The sequence below is a fragment of the Eumetopias jubatus genome, unplaced genomic scaffold, assembly GCF_037043125.1.
Source record: "Eumetopias jubatus isolate StellerSeaLion01/CBP00866 unplaced genomic scaffold, mEumJub1_p1.0 scaffold_9, whole genome shotgun sequence".
Taxonomy (NCBI): Eukaryota; Metazoa; Chordata; class Mammalia; order Carnivora; family Otariidae; genus Eumetopias; species Eumetopias jubatus.
This window is the reverse complement of record NW_028274815.1, coordinates 75,116,631-75,143,572: the sequence shown is the minus strand read 5'-3', so window position 1 is coordinate 75,143,572 and position 26,942 is coordinate 75,116,631. Positions and strand designations below refer to the sequence as shown.

Genomic DNA, 26,942 nt, shown 5'->3' with positions numbered 1-26,942 from the left:
TAATTGTAAATTGAATGAAGGAATGAATGAGGCTTAGAAACTTTAAGTAGCTTGCCCAAGGTCACACAACCATCAGAGCCAGTGTTCAAGCTGGACTCTTAAGTCCAGAGCATGAGATCTAGTTTCTTATTATAACTTTATAGCTTGAAGGCCCCCTGGACATAATCTAGCCCAAGCCTGGTATCTTGCAGATGAGGATCCTGAAGCTCAGAAAGGCTAAATTACTTACCAATATCACATAGATTATTAGTGTCAGAGCCAGAATCAGACCCCAAACCACTAGCTAGTGTTTTTGTACCATGAATCTAGCCTCCTCAGTTCATATAAAATTGAAAGAAAACCCTATATGCATTTGCTGTACATCATCCACCTACTTATTCATGACACAAACCTAAATCATATTTGACACTTTCCTCTCTCTTACCATCCCCTTCACCTAATTAACTAGTAAGTCTTGTCAGTGTGCTTTCTAAGTATAGCTCATACCTTTTCCCTCTTCTTCATGTCTGCAAACCATCCCCCAGCTCACCATCGGCGTGCACCTAGGTCATCGTAGCAGCCTCCGACCTCGTTTCTCCTTGCCTCCTCTTGCCCCTCGTCAGTCTCTTTTCTTTAGGGTGGTCAGACTTATCTTCTAAAATGTAAGTCTGATCAGAACACTCTGCTGCTGAAAATGTCTCACTTATATTAAGATGCAATTTGAAAATCTTACAGGGCTTGGAGCCTGTGGGATCTGGCCCCTAGCCATCCCTCCAGTCACGCCTGGCACTGTTCTCTTCCTTTCTCATGTATTCTGCAGCTCCACTCGCCCTATTTCCATTCCTAGAATATTGAACTGTTCTCCTCTTCAAAGCTTTCTCTCATGGGGCTCCCCTAGGATGGACCATTCCCTCCACCTGTCCCCTTCTTCCTTCTCTACTTGGCTCTTCATCCTCTGGGTCTCAACTTGCATGCCATTTCTACAAGGAAGCATTCCCTGATAGACTCCTCCCAACCTCCTTTCCAGCCTCGTCAAGTCCCCTACAGTATGTTCTCAGAAGTACCCTCTATTTTTCCTACATAGCCTTTATTATGATTATTAATTAGGCATATCATTTGTGTAATTGTTTATTTAATATCTCCTTCTCTAACTAGACAGAAGCTCCAGTGACCATGCCGTCTAATTCCGTGCTAATCCACAGGGCCTGAAACATACTGGTGCCCCCAAAATATTTATAGAGTATTCTGTAGTCCTCTTTTGGATTTCCACTCTGGGTTGAAACATTAATAACAAAGCAGAAATGTTTAAGGAAAAGGAGACAGGGTATAAACATGGAAAACAGTCCAAGAGGTTTACCTACCCATTCCACATGTGAACTGCTTTTCCTTTTAGTAACACTGCCAATGAATTTCTTCTTCCAGAAGACTCAACAGCTTAGCTAAGGGTGTGGTGGCCTCTGCATTTGAGTCTCGGATTTGGGAGAGGCCTTACTTACTTCTGACTCCTACATGATAGACATGATCCTTTCTTTTGAGGAGGGTAGAGAAAACTGCTGCATGGGTAGATATCAGGTAATTAGAAGAAAGCCATCTCTCTACTGCAAGAGCTGGGTGTGTTGTCCCCACGGGCCAAGTACAAGATGTTAGAGTGAAAAGCGGGGGTTAGCAATCTGTCGGTCTGATGCCATCTGACAAAGTCTCAGGACTTTCTTCTAACATGAACTCTGGGGAAGCAAAAAGCTCTCAAATGCAAGTGATCTAGGAGGAAGGACCCATGCTCAGCTAGAGATTTATGTCTCTTAATAAAATCTACATAGTTAATTTTAGGGTTGTTCAGCCCTCAGGTTAATAATGGATGTATTGTTTGTTTCCAGATTAACTGTAAAACTTGGCATTTAAAATAATTCTAAACTAGCTACTTAACAAACAACAAAAAAGTGGCTGCATACATAAAATAGATCACATTGACAACTTTCCCCCCTCATTATTACTACATAGATAGCTAGTTTTTCTTATTTTAGTGTTGGCTGGCTATAGCTTTCTGAAGTTTGTTAGATCCAGCAGACCTGTTCTGACAGAGGCATCTGCAGGGAAGCAATCCTTTGTTTGAAAGAAAATGGAATGAAATCAAATGACCATGGAAACCCAAGTATAATATACTATTCTTTTTCTTCTTCCAGACGGAGCTCTTGTTTAGTTAATGCTTTACGGAGGCCCAATGGATGAAGGAAGACTTTTCTCCTATGAGTTAAACTAATTCAATTTATACAGAAAGCACTAAGGCATAGGGAATTATAGGCTTCCAAATAACTTTTAAGGAAGTATCCTAATTCATGATGTGTTTAGGAAACAAGTTATCTAGAATAAGTCATTAATTAAAATTTCTTGTCGTGCTTTTTTTTGGGGACCAATACCTTAGCAATTCTAAACACCACTTTGCGCATTCTTCTCTGTCTCATTGGGTGATGTCAAGAATATAGCAGCAATCCCTATAATTGATTGATAGAGCCCTACGATATTTCTAATGGAGTATAAAAATCTTGAGCATAAGAAAAGCTTCCCTGTTAGTTTCATTGACTTATATGTCCTTCTAAAATTTATTCTCATCACTTTTCCAATGAGTCTCTCTCTGTTTCACAAAGTCCTTCTAGTCACTGTTCTTCTGGGATGTGTACTGAAACCTTACCGCTCAGAGCTTAAAGTATTTATGCTAAAAAATATACTCTGTGAGAGATAAGAATAGTTACAATATGTCTTGAGTTCTAGAATTAGCCCACAAACAGTTACATTCAAAAGACCATGCATTTCTGGATTTCAGGTAAATTAGAGGTTGAACAATGCATTAAAGTCACTTCCTCCCAGAAACCTCACTAAACCACTGTAAAGAAATGTTTTTAAAACCTAAATGCACAAGGATGATAGAATGAGGGGACATACAACAACATAATTTTGGAAGCTGGAAAGCAAATGATGAGAAATCATTGACTTAGCAGATAGGAGAAAGTCAGCAGTTGAGAAAGCTGAAAACCAAACCAACTCACACTTCTGAAACTTTGAAAGGCTCAGAAATTGGGGCATTTGTACAAGTAGGAGTTGAAGGGGGCTAAAATAAGGAAGATTGGTTGAAAACTGTTTATAAAGCAGTTGCATACCTGTTCCAGGCTACTGAGTAACTTCTCCCTCTGTACTCCCAATGGAAGAGATTTGTTCTCTGGAGAGGGTTAAACCAAAGGGTTTTAGGTTGAGGGATACCAGGCACAGCTGAAATCAGAGAGAATACCAAAAGCAGACTGGAGAGATTAGGTGAACATACACAGAGCTACCCACACTCTACTCCATCCCCACAAACAGCCCTCTTCACTTCCAACCAGCTTTTTATCTTTCTATGACTATGTTTAAGCAAACAACAAAGAATTGCCAGATATCTGAGGAAAGCTTTTGATGTGAAAGGTACCAAAATCAATTAACAGAAAAAAGCAACATGAAGAAAATAGACTATATAAGAATAAGAAAACTTAAAAGAAACTGTAATTAATATTTTCAAATAATTTTTAAAAGATTGATTCATGAAACAGGAATAGATGCTCTAAAAAAGAAATATTCAGAGAACGCCCATCAAGAATAGCATAAATGTGGGGCACCTGGGTGGCTCAGTCAGTTAAGTGTGTGACTCTTGGTTTTGATTCAGGTCCTGGGATGGAGCCCCACGTTGGGTTCTTTGCTCAGCGGGGAGTCTGCTTGTGGATTCTCTCTCTCCCTCTCTCTCTGCCCCTTCTCCCACCCATTTGTGCTCTCTCTCTCTCAAATAAATAAGTAAATAAATCTTTTAAAAAATAGCATAAATGAGAAGTACAATAAAAGGGTTGGAAGATAAAGTTGAGGAAATTTCCAAGAAAGTAGAAAACAGTAAGAGATAGAAAGCAGGAAAGAGAAGATAAGAAAGTCGGAGAATGAGTTCAGGAGATTCAACATCCAAATAACAGGAGTTCTAGATAAAGAGAGCAGGAAGTAATCAATGGAACTTCCCAAGAAACTGTCCAAGATCTGAAGAACATGGAGTTTCCAGATTGAAATTACCCGCTGAATCATGGAAGTTCCCATTTATTTACCTTCCACACACTTTTTCTCAAGAAGCTACTGGAGGATGTCTTGCACTAAAACGAGGAAGTAAACCAAGAAAGGAAGACAAAGGGTAGAGGAAACAAGAGATGCAATACAGAAGGACAAAAGGGAGTCTGGAATGATATGAAGACTGATTCTAGGGTATCAGCTGTGCACTAAGCATAGGGGCATTCAGTCCAGGCTAAAGCAGGTCAGAAGGCACCAGGAAAGAATTCCTCATGAGGTTGATAGAATACCTGATGTGAATGAATGTACTGAGAGGGGAAATTTGACAACTGGATTTTGAGATTGAATAAAAAACTTTAGCAAATGAGAAAAAAAAATAGACAATTATAAACTCCACGGGGGTGGGGATTATACATGAGATAAAAAGCAATCATAGTTTACTACATGGCTCGGTATTATTTCCTGGTCATAATGAAATTGACAATGACTATATATTACCAAAATTATAATATATCTATAATTGGAAGATGGTGATGGTGGGTGGATAAGGAGCATGGTGTGTGTGGCATGGGGAGAGGAGTATAGATGAAAGTGAAAGCAGCTTATCTTCCATAGTGGGGGTCAATAGATTGTGCCTAAAACTGAAAAATCAAGAAGTGACAATACAAACATATGTAGAAATATGGAAGTAATTACCAGATGCATCAGCGAAAAGAATTGGAAGTAGCAGTTTCTGAGAAAGGAGAAAGACTGGGTCAGAGGGGCTGGGTACTAATCTTAATCATAATCATTTGTCTTAATCATTCTCACAGAACTCAGTGGCTCTTTCTTTAGACTCTGTATAAGTTCTTTACAAATAAAATCCTTTTGAAAAAGACCATTATATTTCCACACATAGAAATGAGAAAACTTTTTAAAATAATGGCATTATTAAGATGTAATTCACATACTACATGATTCATCCAGTGGTTTTTAGTATATTCACAGAGTTGTGTGACCATTACCACCCTTTTAGTGTATTTCATCACCTCTGGAATGTCACTCCACATTTACTCTCAACCATCATAGCCCTAGACAACCACCATTATATATTCTGTCTCTATGAATTTGTTTATTCTGGGCATTTCATGTAAGTGGAAACATGCAACATGTGGTTCTTTGTGTTGGGCTTCTTTCACTCAGCATAATGTTTTCATGCTCCATCTATGTTGTACCATGAATCAGTACGTTATTTCTTTTTATTGTCAAATAATAGTGCATTGCATGGCCATACCACATTTTATTTATCTGCTCATTAGTTGTTGGACATTTGGGTTGTTTCTGCTTTTTGGCTATTATGAATAATGCTGCTATGAACATTCATGTACAAGTTTTTGTATGGACGTATTTTCTTTTCTCTTGGGTATGTTCCTAGGAGTGGAATTCTTGGGCCATATGTTAATTCTACATTTAAGTTTTTGGTGAACTGCTAGACTTGTTTCCCAAAGCGGCTGCATCATTTTACATAATTTCTCCACATCCCGCCACCATTTGCTATTGTCTGACGTTTTGGTTATAGCCATCCTAGAAGGTGTGAAGTGCTCTCTCATTGTGGTGTTGATTTGCACTGAGATAACTAAAAACGTAATAGATTAGCAAAAATAAAATAGGTTGCCAAAACCTCATCTTGAGAAGACTTTGAGGAAATAAATGCTCTTATTTGGACGTATAGTTTGGTACAAATGTTTTGGAGGACAGTTTGGTATATCACAATGTGATAGGTACTTAACATTTGATCAGATTTCCTATTTCTGAGTATTTGACCTATAGAGAAAAATCATATTTTGGGGGAAAAATGTGTCTTCATGGTACCACTGTTTATAACCTCATAGTACCAAAAACTCGAAATAACTTGAATGTCTCTCAAGAAGAAACTGGTTAAATAAATTATGATGCAGACATAAAATCAGGCAGTCATTAAAAATAATAATGCAAGGGGGCGCCTGAGTGGCTTAGTTTGTTAAGCGTCCAACTCTCGATCTCAGCTCAGGTCTTGATCTCATGGTCATGACTTTGGGCCCCGTGTTGGGCTCCATGCTGGGTGTGGAGCCTACTTAAAAAAAAAAAAAAAATATATATATATATATATATATATATATATAATGATGCAAGTGTATTTTTATTGTCATGGGAAGTTATTCATCACATATTGAGTGGGACAAAGTCAGATTGTCAAATACCTGCATGATAAGATCCCATTTGTATAAAATATCTTTGTGCTTAGAGAGCTTTTTTTTGGAATGATGTCTAAAATGTTACTAGGGGTTATATACTAGTGGTGTAATTTAAGGTGATTTTATTAATTTTGTTCTACATATTTTTGTATTTAATTTAGTTAAAAATCAACCTCTGTAATTTTTTGAGAAAATTATAAAACTCTCTTAAAAGACTATGCATTTTAGAAGTCACATTTTTGTACTTAATCAAAGCTTGAATTTTAGTTAAATACCCTTCCCCTATCATTATTTTTTTAAACCTCAAAACCATCTACTAAAGGCATAAAGAAATTCCTTATTCTGGTGATTATATAGACTTGGTATAGAACACTGTCTTGGGCTCTTCCTTCAGAGACTTTTATTATATACCTTATTCTTTACAGAGTGCTTTTGCTATGGAGGTATGCCAGGTATTAGGACTTCAGGGTTGTGGTAAAGTTCATGGGTGGGAGTAGGGCAAAAAGGTTCTCCATCTGTTCTCATCTTTGGGATAATTGTCGGGGTCTGCATATTCTCTCTTCTACCCTTTTATCCCCTTTTGCAGGAGAATAACATTAACAACTAATTTTTCTTTGAGCTCATTATGAGTTAGGAACTGTTGTTCTCAATAGATTTCATGTATTTTACTTATTTAATCCTCACAACCATTCTGTGAAGTTGATACTACAATTACATTATTTTACAGATGAGGAACCTGAGGCACAGAGAGGTTAGGTAAACTATCCAAGGTCACTCAGCAAGGGAATGCAGCCCAACAAGCTGGCACTGGAGCCCAAAGGGTCTGGTTCCAAAGCTCCTGGGATCTTAATTGCTACACTCCACTGCCTTTCTGACTGTCTTCCTAAATATGACTCCAAATACTTCTTGCTGGTTTACTTTGTTCTCTCCCAAACTGCCATTTCTACCAGAAATACCATGGAGGCTGAGCTAGTTTACACTTGTCCAGACTTTCCTGCCGCAAATGCTTCTCCGGGGTCAATATCTTTGCTGTTCATCTATTTACCCACTGATTCCATTAGGATTTTACTTACCATTTCTTTGACATCCTCTTCTCTGAAATGCTCGGATTTCTCGCTCTTTGAAGCTGGAGATGCGTCTAGGAGGAAAAAAAATTAAGTTTCATTAGGTATTTCAACTTTGCATCCAGACCCATTAGAAGAGAGTTTAGTGCGAAGGCAGTGAACATTCATTGCTCTTTCCCAGGACGGTGGGGCCTTCTCAACCTCAGGCAGAGCAGGATGCGAGTGCCCTGCCTGACCTTGGAGTCTGACGCCTTGGCGAAAACCCAGTTTTGTCTAAAGCTGTGGTTTATTCCAATCATAGGAGTGATACATATTCATTGTAAAAATCTTTGGAAAATACAAAAAGTGTAAAGAAAAAAATCAAAAGCACTTACAACCTACCACCTTGTGATAACCGCTAGAGACTATCATTTCCAAACATGTTTGTCTTTTTTTTTTTTTAAGGCAATCCTATTCATTCATGAAGACTGAGTCTTCAAAAGAAATGATTTACAAGTGATGATTTTAGAAAATGCCCATCCATGGAGTTTACTGGGGAGGATTATGGTTAAATTTAAAGATGTGCCAAAGTTGGTGAAATTTAAATTTCTTAATTTTAATCTCCAGTTTGATATTTCTAATCGAAAAAAGAAAATAATTGTGCGTATTTGAAAACATTAGGATGGAATCAAAGAGAAAGGTATAATGACCTCAGTGGTTTTCTTTGCTCCTTGCAAGTGTTTTTCCGTTTATTTTTGCCTCACATGGGCTGCATATACATTAGGTCTTCAACTGATGCTTATGAATTGGCTGAAAAGAAGGTTCATGTGTACAAGATCAGCTACCTGAAATACCATTAAAAATGAACTTTTAGTATTTGTAATTTTGGTTGTTATGTTTTTGCTGTCTTGTAACAGAAATTTAGTAAAATTTATTTGGGATATTTTACTGTTTTTCTGGGAAAAGAGCTATCATCAACAACAAAAGAAACTCATTTGATATGACATATTACAAGTAATAATTATGTTAAGTTTGATTCAAGTTGAAACAGCTCGTACTGAACATTATTTCTAAAAGCCATTTCTTAAGAGAATGACTATAGAGAATGATTATAGAACAGACTCCTATAATCAAAAAGTGTATCCTCTTGTGTTTTCCAGGCATCTGGCCATCTGAAGAGGTTTTGGCTTACTACTGCCTCAAGCACAGGAATGTATTCAGGTACAAAGCTGCACTTAAAAAGATATTTTTTAGCCATTATGGGTATTGTATCTGCATATTAAAGATTGCTGTGATTACATTCTTCAAATTAAGTTGTTTAAAAAAATATAAGAAAGAAAAGCAAGAAAGAAAGAAAGAAAAGGAAGGGAGGGAGAGAGGCAGGAAGGAAGGAAGGAAGAAAAGAAGGAAAAAAGTTCATGGTGAAAACATGTTGCTTCTGAAAAGAAATCTGAATTGCCTTTGGGTACTAATACTGCCCAGCAAGCTCTTTGCTATATGTCAAAGGCTTTTGATTTCCACTCAAGGCATTTTATTTCACTTTGATTTTGGGGAAACAAAAGTGAAGCTCCAATCAATCCTTACTGATTGTGAAGGTCAAAAAAAAAGAAAAAAAGAAAAAAAAAACAAACCACAATAAAGATATTCTTTAAACTTCTGCTAGGGAAATCACTACAGAATATTTGATGAATAAATACCCCACAGCTATTATTTAAAGATGCCATCCCACCCCTGGTTTTAAAGGTATTTTGTAGACCTAACAATATGTACTTGTAAAATATAAATCACTATTACAGATTCATGCTACGGAAATAAAGGTTTTCAACTGTCAGTGTGCAATTATAGATCAAACCCATGGATGGGATTTAGGAAAAAGAAAAAAAAAACCCTCCTTTTATTTAAAAATTCTAAAGATGTTTGGTAGGTCCAGAAAATACAGGTTTTTCATTTTTCATTCTCATTTCATAAAAGTCACCCGACATATGCTTCCCAAATAGCCCATTATGATTCCAGACAAGTCATTAGTGATCATGGTGTGTGTTTTAACAATATGTACTTACAAGATTGGTATTTTTTGAAGCTCTGTGGGTCCATATTTACCAACCAGTCTATAATTGCTTTGAACAATTAAATACTCATTAAGTGTATTTCAGAATATGAATGTTCTTTCTTGGCTTCTCCGCCTCTTCCCTCTCTTTGCACCCCTCCTTCCCTTTCAATTCTCTCCTTCTCTTTTTTTTTTTTCTCCTGTTGAGGTGATAAACTTCCCAACCTGGGAAGAAGAAACACTCTTAAGGGTTTGAGCATATAAAATGAGCACAAGGCAGTATTGAATTTGGGCTGCAGAGCTGCTCTGGGAGCCTGGCATTTGCTCTTCTCGCTGTGCTTAAGCTTGACTGGAGCTCCAATCATCGAGCAGTGGGCCAGGGTAAGAATGTCACACGTTGAGGGCTGATATTTAGGCACAAAGGGGAAGGTGAGTGCAGAGTGCCACACTAGGCTGTCAGCTTTAACTCTGAGCCGCTTTACTTTTGAGTGGTGAAGTCAGAGCCCAGTCATTACTTTAGCCTGGGTTTGCTGGCTTAACCATATTATGTCCCTGCATTGTTTATTCACTGTGTTGTGTTGGGGTCATTTGTGATTTAAGTGTTAATTGCTAAATGCTCTTTGTGTAATTGTTCTTTATGGGGGCAGTTCAGCTTTCCAAAATGTTTCAGTTTGGTTTCAATTTTTTTTTTCAAAAAATTCAAGATTGCCTTTATTTGTGTGTGTGTGTGTTGTGTGTATGTGACTATAATATAGGTATATACACACTCATATATGTTCTTCATTTACTTGTCTAACTGTTTTTGAAGGAATGAATGTGGATTAACAGTGTTACCCTTTCCTAACAATTATCTTTCGCTACTCTAGCTAGTTTAGTTCTAAAAGACAGCGCCATTGACAAGGGAAAAAAAGGGAACCTTCTCAGATTTTTCAGCTCAGCGGTGGTAATGTTGCAGTGAACACTAATGAGGGAACCCCCACTGATTTGCCTGCTTTGTGACTTTTCTATTTCATAATTATTTTTAAAACGCAAAGCAACATGAGGTAGCCTAGTCCTGTCTCTACAACTTCCTGGTAGCGCCGTTCTTACTGCAGATGGCAATTTGTTCTTGTAACATATATATCTCTCTGACCATTTTCATCTAATTTGTATGGGTTCTACCATTTCTTTTCTCTCTTTCAGAGACCTTGCTGTGTGTGAGCTAGGGGGTGGCATGACATGCTTGGCTGGGCTCATGGTAGGTCTTTTCTCAATTCCAATCCCATTCAGAGGGAGGAACAAAAGGAAAAATGTTCCAGGGCCTCCAACTGCTGGGTCAGAGAACCGTCAACAGCATCAGCTGCGGTCAAGCTGCCGGGTCTTGAGAGACCTTCTAGATTGACTTACTTTCGGATCATATTGATTTTATGGTTGCCTCGATGAGCAGAAACATTTTACCTCCGTGTAGTCAATATCGCTTGTTGTGACATTCCAGGCCTCGCGCGGTCTTTCTTTGCCATAGCGAAAGCATTTTTTTTTTTTCAGATTATAGTCCCATTTGCTAAGATACAGGAATAGCCCGGCGAATCACAGTTGGAGCACCATGATATAGCTGCTAATGTTTTGCCTGCATTATTACACCAACAAACATGATCCAGAGCGCTCAGTAATTAGATTCTTTTGAATTAGATTGGCCATTCAGGAACGTCGTTCCCCATTCTCTGGGTTCTGAGTCATGTATTCAGGAGATATTATGTAGCAGCACAGTGCATTAGACAAGTTTTTATGTCTCTGCAAATAAAAGCATATTGTTACACTGATTGGCATTTGACAAACCTGTCGCTCTTACACAATGTGTCGAGGTTACAGCCCAATGTGCGAGCATGTCAAAGCTCACAAAAAAATTACCCTCACAAAGCCATCTGCCTGCAATGCAAAGTTATATGAAGGGCATCAGGCAGTCAGACAGAAGCAAGCTGAAAGGCAGAGTGACAGCCTTGTATGATGGCTCTACTAGATAAACAGAAGCCCACAAATGAAAGCCTCTCAGAATACCATCATCCGCTGTCACAATGCAATTACCGAACAGAATGATAGCAAGATAGAGGCTCCCGCAAATGGAATGATAAAAGTATTGACTGATTTGATTGAATGATTAAAATAATGCAGACATAAAATGAAAAAAGATTGAAGATTGTTACAGAGAAATAGGTGAGGAAGCATGATACTGAAGGCTTGTCACTCCTGTCTTCACTTCCACACAGACAAGCATATTTGCTCATTGTTTGCTGTGCTCCTTTTTTTTTTTCAGGTTGCTATTTCTGCAGATGTCAAAGAAGTTCTGTTAACTGATGGGAATGAAAAGGCCATCAGAAGTATCCTTATTCAGATAGAAAACGGGTTTGTTGTGCTCATTCCTTTTTCCCGGCTAAGTAACAATTGATATAAAGAAAGACAGCATGGGGTATTAAAAAAGAATCCCCCCCACACACATGATAAGTAATTAAGAAAAAGTAGAAATATATGGAATTCATTGGCGATGACTGTTTTTCTTTTATTTCGATAGATTTTTTTTTTTTACAGTCACTTCTTGTGAAAGGAGCCCATGATTTGTGGACCACTCGAGGCAATAAGAACATTTGTTTCAGAATAATTTTCAGGCATTCTTGTCCTTTTATTGTCACTGAAATTTCCTGGTATAAACTAAATGATTGAATATTTATTATATCCACTATTGCTTATAAAAACTAACTTCCAGCTTCATGTTCATTATGACCTTCCTTGGGTTTGATCTTCTGGGTATGTGCTAGGTAGGATGGGACCTTCTCTAATTGCCGAGAGGTTACCTATAGCTCCCCATTGGAAACAGCTATCAGTTTTTCATTATTTCCTTTTATTTAGGATTATAAAAGCACTCTCTTTTTTTTTCCTGCTATGCTATTACAGTTCCAAGCCCATTATATTAGATTATGCTTTACTAATATGTACACAGAGTTCATGAAAATTGAACTGTACTTTAACTAAGAAAGCAAGCATAATTTGTGGCTACTTTAGCAATCGAGCTGATTTGTTCAGGCGCAGTTAACAACCATTAGAAATTGAGAAGAGAAGTGGAAGATATATTTGCTTTGGATTTTTGGTATGCCTTACATTTACATTATGAAGTAGGCAGTCCACTTATTTGCATCTTAGCCCCCTAAAATGCCAAAGCAGTTTCGATTTTTGCAGCTTCTTACAGAAAGCCCATTTTCGATTTTTTTTTTCTACCCTTGCTGTATGATCTTTTAAAAATAAAATTTGCAGCAGCTCTATCAGGCTGCTCAAATAGGAGAAAGGAGGTACAAGAAGCACAGTAGCTAATATTGTTCAGCAGCGCTTGTGTGCTCTACAGAGCCCCACCCAACTAATTGCCTGACAGACTTTAAAAAAAAAAAAATTCAGGAAGGAAAAACAGCCAATCACAATCCTGGCCTTTCACACAAGGGAAAGAGATCACAAAAGGTGCTTCCTTTTTTAAGATGCAGGATTTTAATCATGATCTTCAGACTGTTGCAAGTTTCTCAAAATATTCCCGAGGATGAGCCGATGTTGTTTCATTCACTCTGCTTTATTCTGAGTTATGCCTTGCACTGTATCATTTCACTGTGTTCCTCCTCCGCATGTCAGGGAGCATAGAGAGTGAGAGGAAGGCAGGTATGCTGGCTCAGCCCCAGTGGATGGTTTTTTTTGAGGGGGGGCAAGGGAAGGAAGGAACGAGTATTGGACAGGAGAGGGTCATTTTAGCCACAGAAACTTTCAGATTGGGCCCGCAACCTGAGGTTTTTCTCAAATCAGCAGGTGCCCCATTTAATAGCGGCAGAAACAAATTACAACTTTTATCAAACTATAGGAACATCGGTAGTCAGTATGTAAATTTAATTGTACTAAAATTATTATTGAGCTAAAGTACAGCGCTTCCAGAGAAGGGAAGCAATGCTAATGTCATTAATTAGCACACCTTTGCTTTAAACAGCAAAGATGCCATGCCAGCTCTTGAAATCAGAGAGGAAATCTCAGATTCTGTATTCACTCTGCTGGCCTTTCAAAGAAATGATTGGTACAGCCCCCTCCCAAGAAAATGGATTTTTAACATTTGGTCCTCAGAAGCTCAGCCCTGAGAGTGCTTTATTGTGCTGGGTTTTACAATGGGTTTAATATAGCGGGGTGCCAAAGGGCAGGAGGGGAAGAACTTTACAATGTAGATAAAGTAGGTCCTTTCAGGATGCAGACCAAAACCGGCAGTGTGTTTTATTTCATCTCTTAGGACTTTCCTGATGGAGTTCAGTTTTTATCATGTAGTTGTTCCGTGTTTGTGGGCTTTTTTCTTTTGTAACTAGATCTAATTTTTTTTAATTAAGAGAAAAAAAAAGCATGCCTAAGGCCTTAAAAATTGGCAATGTGTTTTTCCTGCTTTTAATACTATGTTATTCTTGATTTGCTAACAGAGCTTATAATTGGCATTCGTTGTAAAGCTGTTGTGCTGAGTGAGGTTAATATGAATGAAATTTTTTTTTCTATTTGTGTGCCCACTTTCTGTAGGAATAACTAATTCACTGACTCACATACTGTTGATGCATATAGATTGAAACAAATTCATTTAAAAATTACTGTTTACATCTTTCCTTTAAAATTTTAGGAAGCCTAAATTATATAGCAGTTGTAGGATATTATCCAAAAATTACTTTCTAAAAAGTAAAAGTAGATGTCAACAAAAAAAAAAGGAGAAACATTGCCAGAAACCAGAAAATCTCTAAGCAAAGCTGCTAATTATTCTTAATGGGCAAGATGAGCACATTAAGAAACAAATGAATACATCAGTGAAATGTGATTGAAAATCGACCTGGCAATCCCACATCACATCTGAGTATTGGCCTGTATATTATTTTCATTATTTTAAAAATTATTTTTGTTTTTCTTCACATCCAAATTTAATGAATCCAACTGAATCTTAACTTCCTAGTCGCTTAAGCTTCTAAGGTTCTGATTTTTACCTTTTTTAAAAAAAATAGTATTTTTTGATGCTTCCTTTTTATCTTCAATTATTTCTATTTTTTAAATATGTAAGGTAATGAATGGATGAGTTCTGAATGTTTATATCATAAAAGCCTATCAACCAGTTATGAGATTATTTATAATCTTCCCTAAGATGTATCAGATGGATTGGCTATGTCTTCCAGAGCTCTCTCCCTTGACCCTGGAAAGCTAGATGTTGATTTGAGATCTATTAAACCGAGATATCTGAAAAGAGATTAAGACTTGAGGTGTAAGTGAATGATGTAAGTCCTAAATATTTTCTCAGGCTCGTGGGTACATGTCCCTGAGGTTCTCCTTGGTCCTTAAACTGCATTGCTGGATCTAACCCAGGGGCCCCCCTTACCCAAGAGCTGCCCCTCTTTACAGATGCCATTTTATCTGTACCCAAAGAGAACAAAGGATAAATTAGAAATGGCATCATTTGGTTCATCCAGTTCTCAACTTCACCTAAGGTAGTTTGAAACATGTTCCCTTTTCTTTGGCACAGCCCTTTTGGTGTAATAAAGGAAGAAATCTCCAAGTGCCTACAGATAATAATAACTCACTAAAGTTCATAGCTGCTGATGACAATGACATAAGAACAGAGGGGAGAAACAGTGTACTGAGTTATTATTGATGCTGAGCCTCTTCCAAATCATGATGAATAAAAGTACAACACCTAGAGGTGAGCAGCCCTCTCTGGTACACTCACAAAGCACCCTGCCTTGACCCATCCCTAGGAAGCATCAAGCATGTTATCTGCAGACTGTGGCAGTGCTTGGTGACCCATTTCTCGTGCTCCCGATCCAAGCATCTTATTCCCACGGCATGCACAGTCTGGATCATGATCTCGAGCTTAGGATTCATCCCAACTTGGTGAATCTCCTGTGCATTTTTAAGGAGATAGCCCTGGCTTACCATTACCTTATTTATTAACAGCATCTCTGACTTGAGTAACTAATACATTAAGCTCCCTCCAGATTGTACAGCCTGTGCTGTGGATGGTGGAGACCTTGGCAAAGCTTGGCCATCATCCTGTGTTCCTCCAGTATCTGTACCAGCTGCACTTCTATTTGCTGATGGAGTCATTAATGGACTCCATGTGCCTCACACTGGGTAGGAGCCCAATAAATAGATTTGAAAATTCAATTTAAATTAAGTAATAAATTAATCTAACTAATTAATTAAAATTAATCCAACCACCGTTAATTGCATGCCATTTCAGGCGCTAAAGACACAGCAGTGGACAAGACAAACCAAGTCCCTGTTCTTGTGGGACACAGACTAGCCTTGGCCAGAGCACATTTATACATGTGAAAGACACTGAAAATCCACAGGGCAAAAGTTCTTTGATTCCTTCCAGTTATTTAAATTCTACAATATAAATGTCCACATAATTAGTTCTGAGCAGCAGGGAGAAAAAATAAAGCTTGACTGCCAAACCTCATTTTAGTTACTCACCAGCCTCTTCATCCCTCTGAAGCTTTTGCCCAAATTATTGAAAAAGATAATGAATTGGCATGAATTAGGCACCTATATGGTCAGGCTCATCCTATGTGGTACTCCATTAAGCCTACAAAATAGGGATCATTATTCCTGTTTTTGAGATGGAGCTCAGAGAGGCTAATTTACCCAACTTCACACAGCTACTAAGTAGCAGAATCAGCTTAGAAGCCAGCCAGGTTCATTTGACTTCAAAGCTTTTTTATTTCCCCCCATTAAACCATTCTGTTTCACCAAAACCTAGACTGGTTTGGTGAGTGTCGTCTTAGTTTCCTCAGGACCCTCAGGAAGAAAAGGCCTCTCATCCAAAAACATAACAGTTGACATTGCTAACAGAGTTCATCCTCTCAATTCCTTTGATAACAAGCACCTTTAAGAATATTTTGCAGCCTTTAAATTGGCAAATATTGCCACATCCAGCATTTTTAAAATCCTTTAGAGATCAAAATGAACAGGATTTATATTATAATTTCATGGTTTCCTACGCTCACCTTGGATGGTCTAGTGAAAATAAAGGTAACATACACTGAAAAAGTAATGCTTTGTGGATCACAATGTTATTATTTTAAAAATAACTTTCTTGCTTAAAGAATGATGCCGAGTCCCGAAATGTAGATGCGACTACTGATAAATATAACAATCACTAATTGCTGGAGGAGGCTAATATTTTAAATAGTATTTTATATGTAATTAATTATATTTAGATACATAAAGTTAAAGTTACTTGTTTAAGTAACTTGTTATTGTACAAAAAATATATATTTTAAGAATAAAACTCAACTGAACTAAAATTAAAAGGGAGCCCCACTCCTGAACTATGCTTTTTTGGTGGAAGAAAACCTAGATGTAGAAACGTGGTTTCTTCTAGCCACAAGCATTGATCCTGTATCCCAGACAAGGAGACTGGAGGTGATTGTTCAGAATCCAGTTAATCAGAAATCACATTAAAGCTTTCTTTGCACCCAGCACCTCCCACTGAAGACTTCTAGAAGATGGGTACAGGACAGGGAACAGGATTTGGTCCACCCTGTTGAACACTATCCTGGGTGTATTGATTTGATTGGATGTCCTTTATCACTCTAACACAGAAAAATGACAAAATGTATTATTAGACACAGTGCCAGCCAGACCTAAAGTGAAGGATGGGGGAGCAGAATATCAGAATATATCTCTTAAGCTATTTTAATATGCTCTTGCCATTTCTTTTTTCTCTTTGTGCTTGTTTTAATATAAAACACCTCCTAAACCATAAAATATATTTCCTTCCCAGCTCTAAAAATAAAGCAGCCTAAATACTGCTGTGAATTTTTTCATTAAAAAAAAAAAAGCACCTCTAGAATATAAATATGTACACTTGCTTCAACCTGACCACCTGGAGTCATGGGTTTATAAATTGTATAAAAGCATATAGCGTTAAGATGTTTACTAAAAATTAGTAATAGGTTTTCAGAGTTATATAATTTAACTTCCCTGTGACTATTTTATAAAAAGTATTACCTCCACTAACAAAATAATATGTTTTGCTTGATAGATTAGTCATGTACTCACACGACGCTACAGGTGTACCGGGCATATTGCCGCGTGCGGTTGGATGTCATAGAAACGTGGAGTAGGGTGTGGCCGGACAGGGGGAGCTCAACCAAAAAGCAGTTGTCAATTGACTCTTCACTAATTTTGTTCTTCTCAGAATAAAGATGTCAGCTGTCCTTTTCTACAAGACATTTCATTTAGAAGACTTTCCTGAAATACTTTCTTCCTGAAATAGACAGAACTGTAGGCCGATGTGTCATTTTAGTTAATCAAAACAAGTAGGCAAATTAGTCTCTTTTATTTTTTTAATGAATGTAATTTAACGGTATTTAATTTGCATACAGGAAAGTTCACACAGGAAAAAAAAAAAAAGTCTGCATTATAGCACTTTTGTAAACCTCCACAAAGCCCTTCATTAGGAGACCTAATTGATTTTTCCTACCCACTCCTGGGGGGGGAGAAAGCTATCACAGTACCTGCTTATTCACTCAGAGAAGAAATGGGTGTGCCTGATGTTTCAAGCAGAGATTTGGGTTAAAAAGTCCTGTGGCTCTGTTCTTGCAGGGAGATCTTGGCCAATGCTTGTTCCGACCATTCAGGAAATCTGTTTTTCTGAGCAATAGGGGAACATCGCTCATCTGCTTGGTGTCCTCCCCATGGGCCCAATTTATTTCAGCTTGCAGCCTTCACTGGAATTATTTTATTTCTTGTTTATTTAAAACTGCTTTATTCTGGAAGAGGAACTTTGCGGCTTTTTACAGTGACACATAGGATATGCCATATAAAATAAATGAGAAAGTGAGGCCAATCTGAATCAGAAAGCCAGGACAATACGATGAAGCCAGGATGAGAGGTCAGTACAGAAAGTATATGCCAGGAGAGCTCTGGTGGTTGATAGAGTTAGGTCATCCATTTGGCTCTGGGTTGCAAAGCGACCAGAGCAAGAAGAGAAACAAAAACAGTTGTAAGATTTAGTGTCCAGAAGTTGAAGCAAAAGGGGTTGATCTCAAGCCTAGCTTTGCCCAGTGTTGGAACTTGATATGATTTTTCCCACGGACCTGCATCAAGATGGCGTTGTGTGATGTAATGGACCAGCTCTTCAAAACATCTCCTCCAGAAGTATGGCTTTTCTTGGTACAGGTCCTTTCCCACTGACTGGAGGCTTGCCTTTGGGCTTGTAGCCCTTCTAAGCAAGTAGGGCATGGTACCTATGCGGTAGTCATCTACATTCACCAGCGCCCATAACCCTGGGCCTTGCCAGCATGCATGCAGGTGACAAAACTGCAGCCCAGGGAATTAAAAGAGCTTGTCTGTGGCAAGTAATTCAACATTTGGTGGTAAAGCCAGGTCTAGACCCTTCTTCTCCTGCCTCACACCCTACAACTCTTCTCTTTTCACTGTGCTGATCCCGTGTAACAGTAAGAAGATCACTGTGTTTGTGGACCTTTTTTTTTTGGACTCAGTTGACAGTCACTGCAGAAGCTTTCTTAACTGTGTCCTGTAGATGTGAGAGACATCATCACAAGGAATCAGAAGGCTGGTGCATTTAAAACTCGGAAAATATCAAGCTGGTAAGATACCTTCCTGCATTAAAACATTCTGGTTTTCTCTATGGATGATAATTAAAGATAATAATAGCTAACATTTACTGAGCACTTACTGTGGGTCAGGCACTGTTCTTAGTACTTTAAAAATATCTTATTTAATGTTCAGAAGAATCCGTAAGGAGGCAGGCAGGCTTTTTCATTATCTTTGGTCAATGAGGAAAACTGAAGTATATTGAACCCTGGGTTGGGAATGATTTCAGGATTGAGAGTATACAGTCTGAGGCTGAAATAAGCCTTCCTGGGACCTCCTTATGAAGACTCTATTCCTCTGGTTCTCAACCTGGGGGCCGTCTTGCCCCCCCCCCCCCAGGTTCTCTTTCATTGTCCTGACTCAGTGGGAGAGGATTGCTAGCGGCATGTAGTCGACAGAGGCCAGGGAGGCTGTTCACCCTCCTGCAGCGCACAAGACAGTGCCCACGACAAAGACCTGTCTGGCCCAAAATGTCAGTAGTGCCAACATTGAGAAACCCTGCTCTCGTCGTGGTTTTAAAATAGTCTAGTATCCATTCCCTTTTAGATTCTGTTCATTTTTATTCATAGTTGGAGAAATGCTTACCCTCAACCAAAACAATGGTGTTTCTGGTGATGCTACATTTTCTTTTGCCCTGATGATAGGACCGAGAAGAGCGAGGAATCATTTCTTACTTTCCCCACATGAAATATCTGTGTTTGTGCATTTTTCATTTATATGTTGAACCCCAGACATTAGAAGAACAATCTAATTTATTAATAAATAAATTTTATTTATTTATTACTGCTAATCTGTCATCCTTTGATATTTTGAGTTTTTTCTGTGTTGAAGATGATTTCCCACCCCAACTACTCAGTTTGGGGATAAAAAAAAAAAAAGATGAATGAACAGCAACAACACTTAAAAAACCTCCAGTGGTCAACTTAGCAGTAATTATTTTTCTCTGATGTCAGCTAGTGTAGGTAGGGAAGTGGCCATATATGTGTTTTAAAATCCTGCAGTAGAATGTCAGTGTAAGCTGGTGGCACAGGGGGCGGGATGCCTTGTGTTTCTCATAACAAACCAGTTCCATTTCCCAGAAAGCCTCGGGCAGGTCAGGAGAAAAACCATCCTCTACCTGTGTCTTCTTTCTTCATTCTTAGGGAGGCCTTTACACCACAGTTAGGACTGCCATACCCTTCTGGGGAGGACTTCATTTTGGGACGTGATTTTCAACCTGGTCTTTTAGTTATCAATCAAAAGCACATTTTCTATGTTGTCCTCATTTTCATTTATTTAATGCTTCCGGTCATTTGTGACCATTTGAGTGTATTTCAGCATATAGAATCAGGGAATAATAGATTCAGCATCATGCTGTGAAGAGAGATTGTGTTTTTACAAGACATAATGTTGTTTACTGGGTGTTAATAATCACTAATTAATAAACATACCTAGATTTTGAAAATGTTCCATTTTGAGGAATAAAAAATGTCAAGTGTTTTAACTTAGGGAGTGCAACAGTATTTTCTGTCATCTCTTCATAAAATAATTGAGTTACATAAAGAAGCAAAATGTCATTATTCAACACAGGATGTATCGAAAATAGCCTTTGTCTCTGTGTTCTCAGATATGCTCTAACTATATTGTTCTGGTATGTACGTGGACATATAGTCTACATGTCAGTAGTCATTCAGGAACCTCCAAGATGAGGGATTTGGTTTTTTTTTTCTTTATCTCATATTAATTGTGGTCAGTTTTTTCTCTTTTAACCACTGTAAGCATTTTGTCCAAAGTCTACTAAAGCACTTTGCCAGAAAACCGGGGGATGAGTCAGTCCTTGAAATGCCTTGATCTCATATTAAGAAGTTACTTGACCACTTAACCTTCCAGAAGCTAAGAGGAACTGCCAACCAGTGATGTAATAATCAGCATTTCCCTTCTCTCCACTGCTTTCCCACCCATAACCAGTACAATATGATGAGCACATTAGTTCCATGCAAGAAGAAATAAAAGGAAACTGTTCACAAAAGAGCTAAGATATAGTTCACTCTTCTTTTTTAGTGCCTCAATGCATATGCAGAATTTCTCCTCCAAACTGGAGGTGTGGACTAACGGTAGCGACAGATAACTGAGAGGTATTTACCATAGCTACAAAGCCCACCTGTGAGCCAAATATTTCTGCTATTAAAAAGCACTTCAAAGCTTGACATGAAGTTTGGAAAAGCTGAATGTCTCCTGTGACTTCATTACGATGTAGCAGCAGAAAGGAGTATCATGGTATTGAGAACTGTGGGCTTAGGAAATGGTGGCTTTTAAAAAGGAACAAGAAACCACCGAGGAATGTGAACAGCCCCCAAGCTCCCGTTCCCGAGGCTGTGACAGGGTGCTTGCTCAGAGACAACCTGCACTCCTGCCTCTCAGCCAGGGTGGACCCAGGCTGCATGGGGCCTGAAACTTATGTTGGGGGTCCTCATGAGGAGAATAGATTTGATTATACCTTACTTTGGCAAATTCTTTGGAAGCATTTGACCATGTGAACAATGACTTGGGCTCCTGGTGGGCCTTGGAAGGAATCTGTGCAAGTGAGGGACCTGAACACGTAAGCTTCAGCAGCTACATCGGGAGCCTACCCCTGCTCCCCTCTTCATCACCGCCCTTGCCTGGAAAAATGCTCCGCCTTTAAGAACAAAACTTTCTTACTCCCTGTTCCATTTTAATCCCAATCTATTGTGGTTTTTTTTAAGATTTTTTTTAAAATTTATTTGACAGAGAGAGACACAGCGAGAGAGGGAACACAAGCAGGGGGAGTGGGAGAGAGAGAAGCAGAATTCCCGCTGAGCAGGGAGCCTTGATGCAGGGCTCGATCCCAGGACTCTGGGATCATGACCTGAGCCGAAGGCAGGCGCTTAACGACTGAGCCACCCAGGCGCTCCTATCCCAATTTTTGCTTTGTGTGACAGACATGTTTGTGGAGGCCTGGAAGCTTTAGCCCTGACCAAGAAAGATCTAGGACGTACATAGATGAAGCATCATATCCCTTTCGTCTCACAGATCTTAATACAGTCATTTGATGGTTCATTTGTTTGTCCATCCATGCAGCTATCCATTCATTTACCTAACAGGTCCAAGGTATTCTGTCTTGGGGAGCATAAATACAGAGTTATCGAGAGTAGCTCGTGAACAAAGGCGATCGTGCTGCTAAATATAGCTGGAGAGTGGTTGAAAGAGCAAGGATATTTACGGCTTCTCAATAGTGAGGTTTATCTGAAGCTGTCTTCAAACCTGCGACTGTCTGATAAAGAAGGATTCGGAGCTTTTGACGTCTATATGTTTCTAGGTGTTCCAGAATTAGTGAATGGCATCATTCTCTGGTTAATATTAGTTAACAGTTACAATATTTTTAAAAAAACCTATCAAATATACCCTGCTGTGATATTAAAAGTCAGTTTCTGCCTAAGAAAAGAGTTTATCTTTGTGTGAAAATTGCTAGTGAATTTAGACCCGGGACTTTTATTATTCTGTGATAAACCATTAATTTTAGTAAACTATGGAACTTATTATAATATTGAAGACTTCTTTATAACCCAAATTTCACCTTTATGTGGGCCCCCAGGACTGGCTATTGGCCCCATTGCCCTACTGCTTTTTAAGATTTATATCTTTTCGGAGGCTCATTTTCTTCTAAAGGTAAAACCAGGTGTATGAAAAATGATTTTAAAGGTGTAAATCTCAACGAAGTGGAATCCTGCTGCTGATTTTTCTAGACCTTCTGCAGCCTACCCTCACTTCCTTCACTCTCCTCATTCAATCTAGCTCCTTCTGCTTCCCCCACACACACCTTCTCCCATGGCCTTCTCCCATGGCCACCTGAGCCTCTGCACTTTCTGGACACATCTAGTCCTCCCTGTCTCTGGCCTTAGCCAGGCCTGTTTCCCTTCTCCTTGTCCGCCTAAGTCCTTCCTTGTAGGATGGCCTAATTAACCTTTCTCCTGCCTTCTCTGGCCCTGATCTTGTCATCCTTTTAGTTTCTGTTGGCCTTAGACTGGTCCCACAGTCAAATATGCCATATTCTCTTATTGCTCAAAGCATACTGTCTTTGTTTTTGTGGCCATTGGTTCATTCACTTCTTGACAAATATTTCAATCACTTTCTGTGCAGCAAGTACTGTTCTAGGTGCTGGTGATGTCGTGATGAACAAGACTGAGAAAGTCCGTGCCTTCTTGGACTTCACGCTCTAGCAGGGGAGACCGAGAATTTTCTTGAAGGCAAGGATTCTGCTTAATATATTTTTGTATTCCCTGAAGCAATTAGTACACTTTATCCCTCTTATAGGAGAGGTTTTAAGATTTGTAGTTGGAGCACCTTGAATCCATAAGGCTTATGGAACCAAATAATTTTTAGCACGAGTGAGTCAGGCTTTAGAGACTAAGACATCAGTTTATACATCAGATAGCTGACTTTCATTTCAGGCTAGGCTTCTTCTCAGGCATGCACATGCCGTGTCTGTAGACAAACTGACATTGTAAGTAGGTGTTTATCTCTCCTTTGTCAGGTTGAAGAGGAAGGTTAGAAGAAGGTAACCAAGATAAGGAGGCTGAGGGCTCTCTTTGAGAAATTTCCTGAGAAACTATACCTGTTAGTGGGTTTTGCTACAATTACGGTAACAGAATCTTGAGAACTGCTGAGAATTCTAGAGATGCCACAGTCCCTTTTCCTTCCATTGCTATTCTGAATATGGGGAAATGAAATTACCATGTGTGCTTTCTATTGCAAACATTTTTTATTTGCCTGACAAATTTAAAGATGGGCCCATGTCCCCTACGATTTAGGGATAACATCCCACAGGCATGTTATCCAGTTTCTGATATTTTGTTGGAGTTCTCCTTCTTGTATTAAAGTGAGCCAGATTTTAACATTTGGGGACATTGTATTTTTTTAGGCATCCTCTTAAACTGCAGCAAATTAAAAATTAAGGCCTTTTATTCTAGAATAACATTGTATTAACTCTTTGGACATGCACTTCCCTACTCTTCACCAAGATCAAAATCTCACCACCCAAATTTGGTCAAGTTCTATATTGATAGCCAGGTGTGCAGGTCAGACTACTATATCCTCTGTGGAAATGCCTTCCAGGTTTAAGAGAAAAATCACTCCTTCATAGAAATTTATATCACCGAAGTTACATATCAGATAAAAAGGTCATCATTTTCAAAAGATTTCCTCACTTTAAAATGGACAAGGGGCAATCTTAAAAAAATTTTTTTTAGAGTATGACCATATCATAATCCATTGCTAAAAAATAATTTTTTACTTTAATAATAGTCTGTTTTCAGTATTTTGCCTTTACAAACAGTGCTGCAATGAACTCATCTGTACATAGACTATACATTTGCAAGTATATCTACGGAACAAATTTTCAGAAGTGAACTTCGTATTCATATGATTCTACCAAAGTGTAAATTACTACAACTTTGTAATATATTTTCCTATCTGTTAAGACTAGTCCCTTGTCATTATTCTTTCTTTTAGAGTTTTCTAAAATTCTGTTGGTATTTTTGTTATACTGGCATTTTCATTGTGATTGAAAGAAATACAATTTACTAAGCCTTGACATCTTAATGACTGAGACTTCCTATTCAAGAACAGGGCATTTTCTTTTTATTTAAGTTTTTCTAGATGTTTCATTAGCATTTGAAATCTTTCTTCATTTTTCTTGTTAAGTTTATTTTCGGAAACTAGTTTTGTTTCTCTTATAAATGAGATCTTCTCTTTCATTATATTTTCTAATGGGTTGTTATTTGTATATATATAAAGAAAGCTATAGGGTTTAGTATAGGAAATGTTCAGTCACCTCCATGAATTATTATTTCTGCTAGTTTGTCAGTTTATTCTCTGAGTTTTCCAAATAAACAATCCCATCATCTGCAAATGGTGATGATTTCTACTTCTTTCCAATTCTTATACCTCTTATTTTGTATCTCGTATAATTTTATTGAATAAAAATTTCCCAGATGATATTAAATGATAGGCATTTTTGAGCCCGACTTTCTTGGGACTCCTGGAATGTTTCACCATTATACATGGATTAGCATTTGAGTGGAAATATATAGGATATTTTTATCTTGTTAAGGAAGTTTTTATTGATCTTGTTTTTAAGAGATTGTGTTTCAAATAAATATGGAACTTCAGCCCATACCTTTTTAGCATGAATGGAGCTGATCAAAATGTTTTTTCTGACTTCATCTGTACCTATGACAACTCATATAACAGGTTTCTTAATATTATAGCATCTCTGTGTTTCTAGTCACTTGGTCACGGTGTCTTAATTAATCTCAACATGCTGTTGTATTCTAGTGTGTTGTCTGGAATTTTTATAACAAGTTTATTGAGATATAATTCACATACTGTATAATTCACCCACTTAAAGTGTACAATTTGATGGGTTTTAGGATATTCACAGAGTTGTGCAACCCTCATGATCAATTTTAGAACAATTTCATCACCCCTGAACAAAGCGACCCATTAGCAGCAACTGCCCATTGCCCCTCCCCCCTTTCTATTTCCTAGCATAAGGGAGCCACTGATCTACTTTCTGGCTCTATGGATTTTCTTCTTCTGGACATTTCACATAAATGGAATCATACAATATGTGGTCCTTCATATCTGGTTAACATAATTGTTTTGGGGTTCATCCATGTTTTAGCATGTATTGGGATGTCATTTTCTTATGGCTGAATAATATTCCACTGTACAGATAAAACATGTTTATTTTATTTTCATTCCAGTGTAGTTACCATACATTGTTGTATTAGTTTCAGGCGTATGATATAGTGATTTAACAGTTCCATACATGACTCAGTGCTCATCAAAGTAAGCGTACTTTTAGTCCCCTTCCCCTACTTCACCCATCCCCCAACCCACCTCCCCTCTGGTAACCATCTGTTTGTTCTCTGTAGTTGAGAGTCTGTTTTTTGGTTTGTCTCTTTTTTTCTTTGTTCATTTGTTTTGTTTCTCAAATTCCACATATAAGTGAAATGATATGGTATTTGTCTTTCTCTGTCTGGCTTATTTCACTTAGCCTTATACTCTATATCCATCCATGTTTTTGCAAATGGCAAGATTTCATTCTTTTTATGGCTAAATAATATTCCATTGTATATATGTATATACTACATCCTTTTTATTCATTCATCTATTGATAGATACTTAGGCTGCTTCTATAATTTGGCTATTGTAAATAATACTGCAATAAATATACGGGTGCCTATATCCCTTTGAATTTGTATTTCATATTCTTTGGATAAATACCCACTAGTGGAATTACTGGATCATAGGGTAGTTCTGTTTTTAAACTTTTGAGGAACCTCCATACTGTTTTCCACAGTGGCTGCACCAATTTGCGTTCTCACCAACAGTGCATGAGAGTTCCTTTTTCTCCACATCCTTGCTAACACTTGTTGTTTCTTGAGCTTTTGATTTTAGCCATTCTGACAGGTGTGAGGTGATATATCCATGTGGGTTTGATTTACATTTCCCTGATGATGAGTGATGTTGAGCATCTTTTCATGTGTCTGTTGGCCATGTATAGGTCTTCTTTGGAGAAATGTCTGTTCATGTTTTCTGCCCATTTTTTTATTTGTGGTTTTTTGGTTGTTGGTTTTTTTGGTTTTTTTTTTTTTTTTTTGCTGTTGAGTTGTATAAATTCTTTATATATCTTGGATACTAACCCTTTATCAGATGTCATTTGCAAATATATTCTTCCATTCATTCAGTAGGTTGTCTTTTAGTTTGTTGGTTGTTTCCTTTGCTGTGCCAAAGCTTTTTAAATTTTGATGTAGTCCCAATAGTTTATTTTTGCTTTTGTTTCCCTTGCCTCAGAAAACATATATAGGAAGATGTTGTTATGCCCAACGTCAGAGAAATTACTGCCTGCACTGTCTTCCAGGATTTTTATGATTTAAGGTCCTTAAT

At 38.1% G+C, this 26,942-nt stretch overlaps 1 protein-coding gene across 3 annotated transcripts in view; it reads left to right on the top strand.

Moving 5' to 3' along the window:
* CAMKMT (calmodulin-lysine N-methyltransferase) overlaps nucleotides 1-26,942 on the top strand; it is a 391,233-nt gene that overhangs the window by 321,211 nt on the left and 43,080 nt on the right. For 2 of the 3 annotated variants that reach the window (XM_028104051.2, XM_028104050.2), the window contains exons 4-7: nucleotides 8,464-8,524; nucleotides 10,533-10,587; nucleotides 11,641-11,704; nucleotides 18,919-18,985. In XM_028104051.2, the coding sequence (XP_027959852.1) occupies nucleotides 8,464-8,524; nucleotides 10,533-10,587; nucleotides 11,641-11,704; nucleotides 18,919-18,985 (247 nt within the window). The remainder of the gene's footprint in view (nucleotides 1-8,463; nucleotides 8,525-10,532; nucleotides 10,588-11,640; nucleotides 11,705-18,918; nucleotides 18,986-26,942) is intronic. The other variant, XM_028104052.2, reaches the window with a different exon arrangement.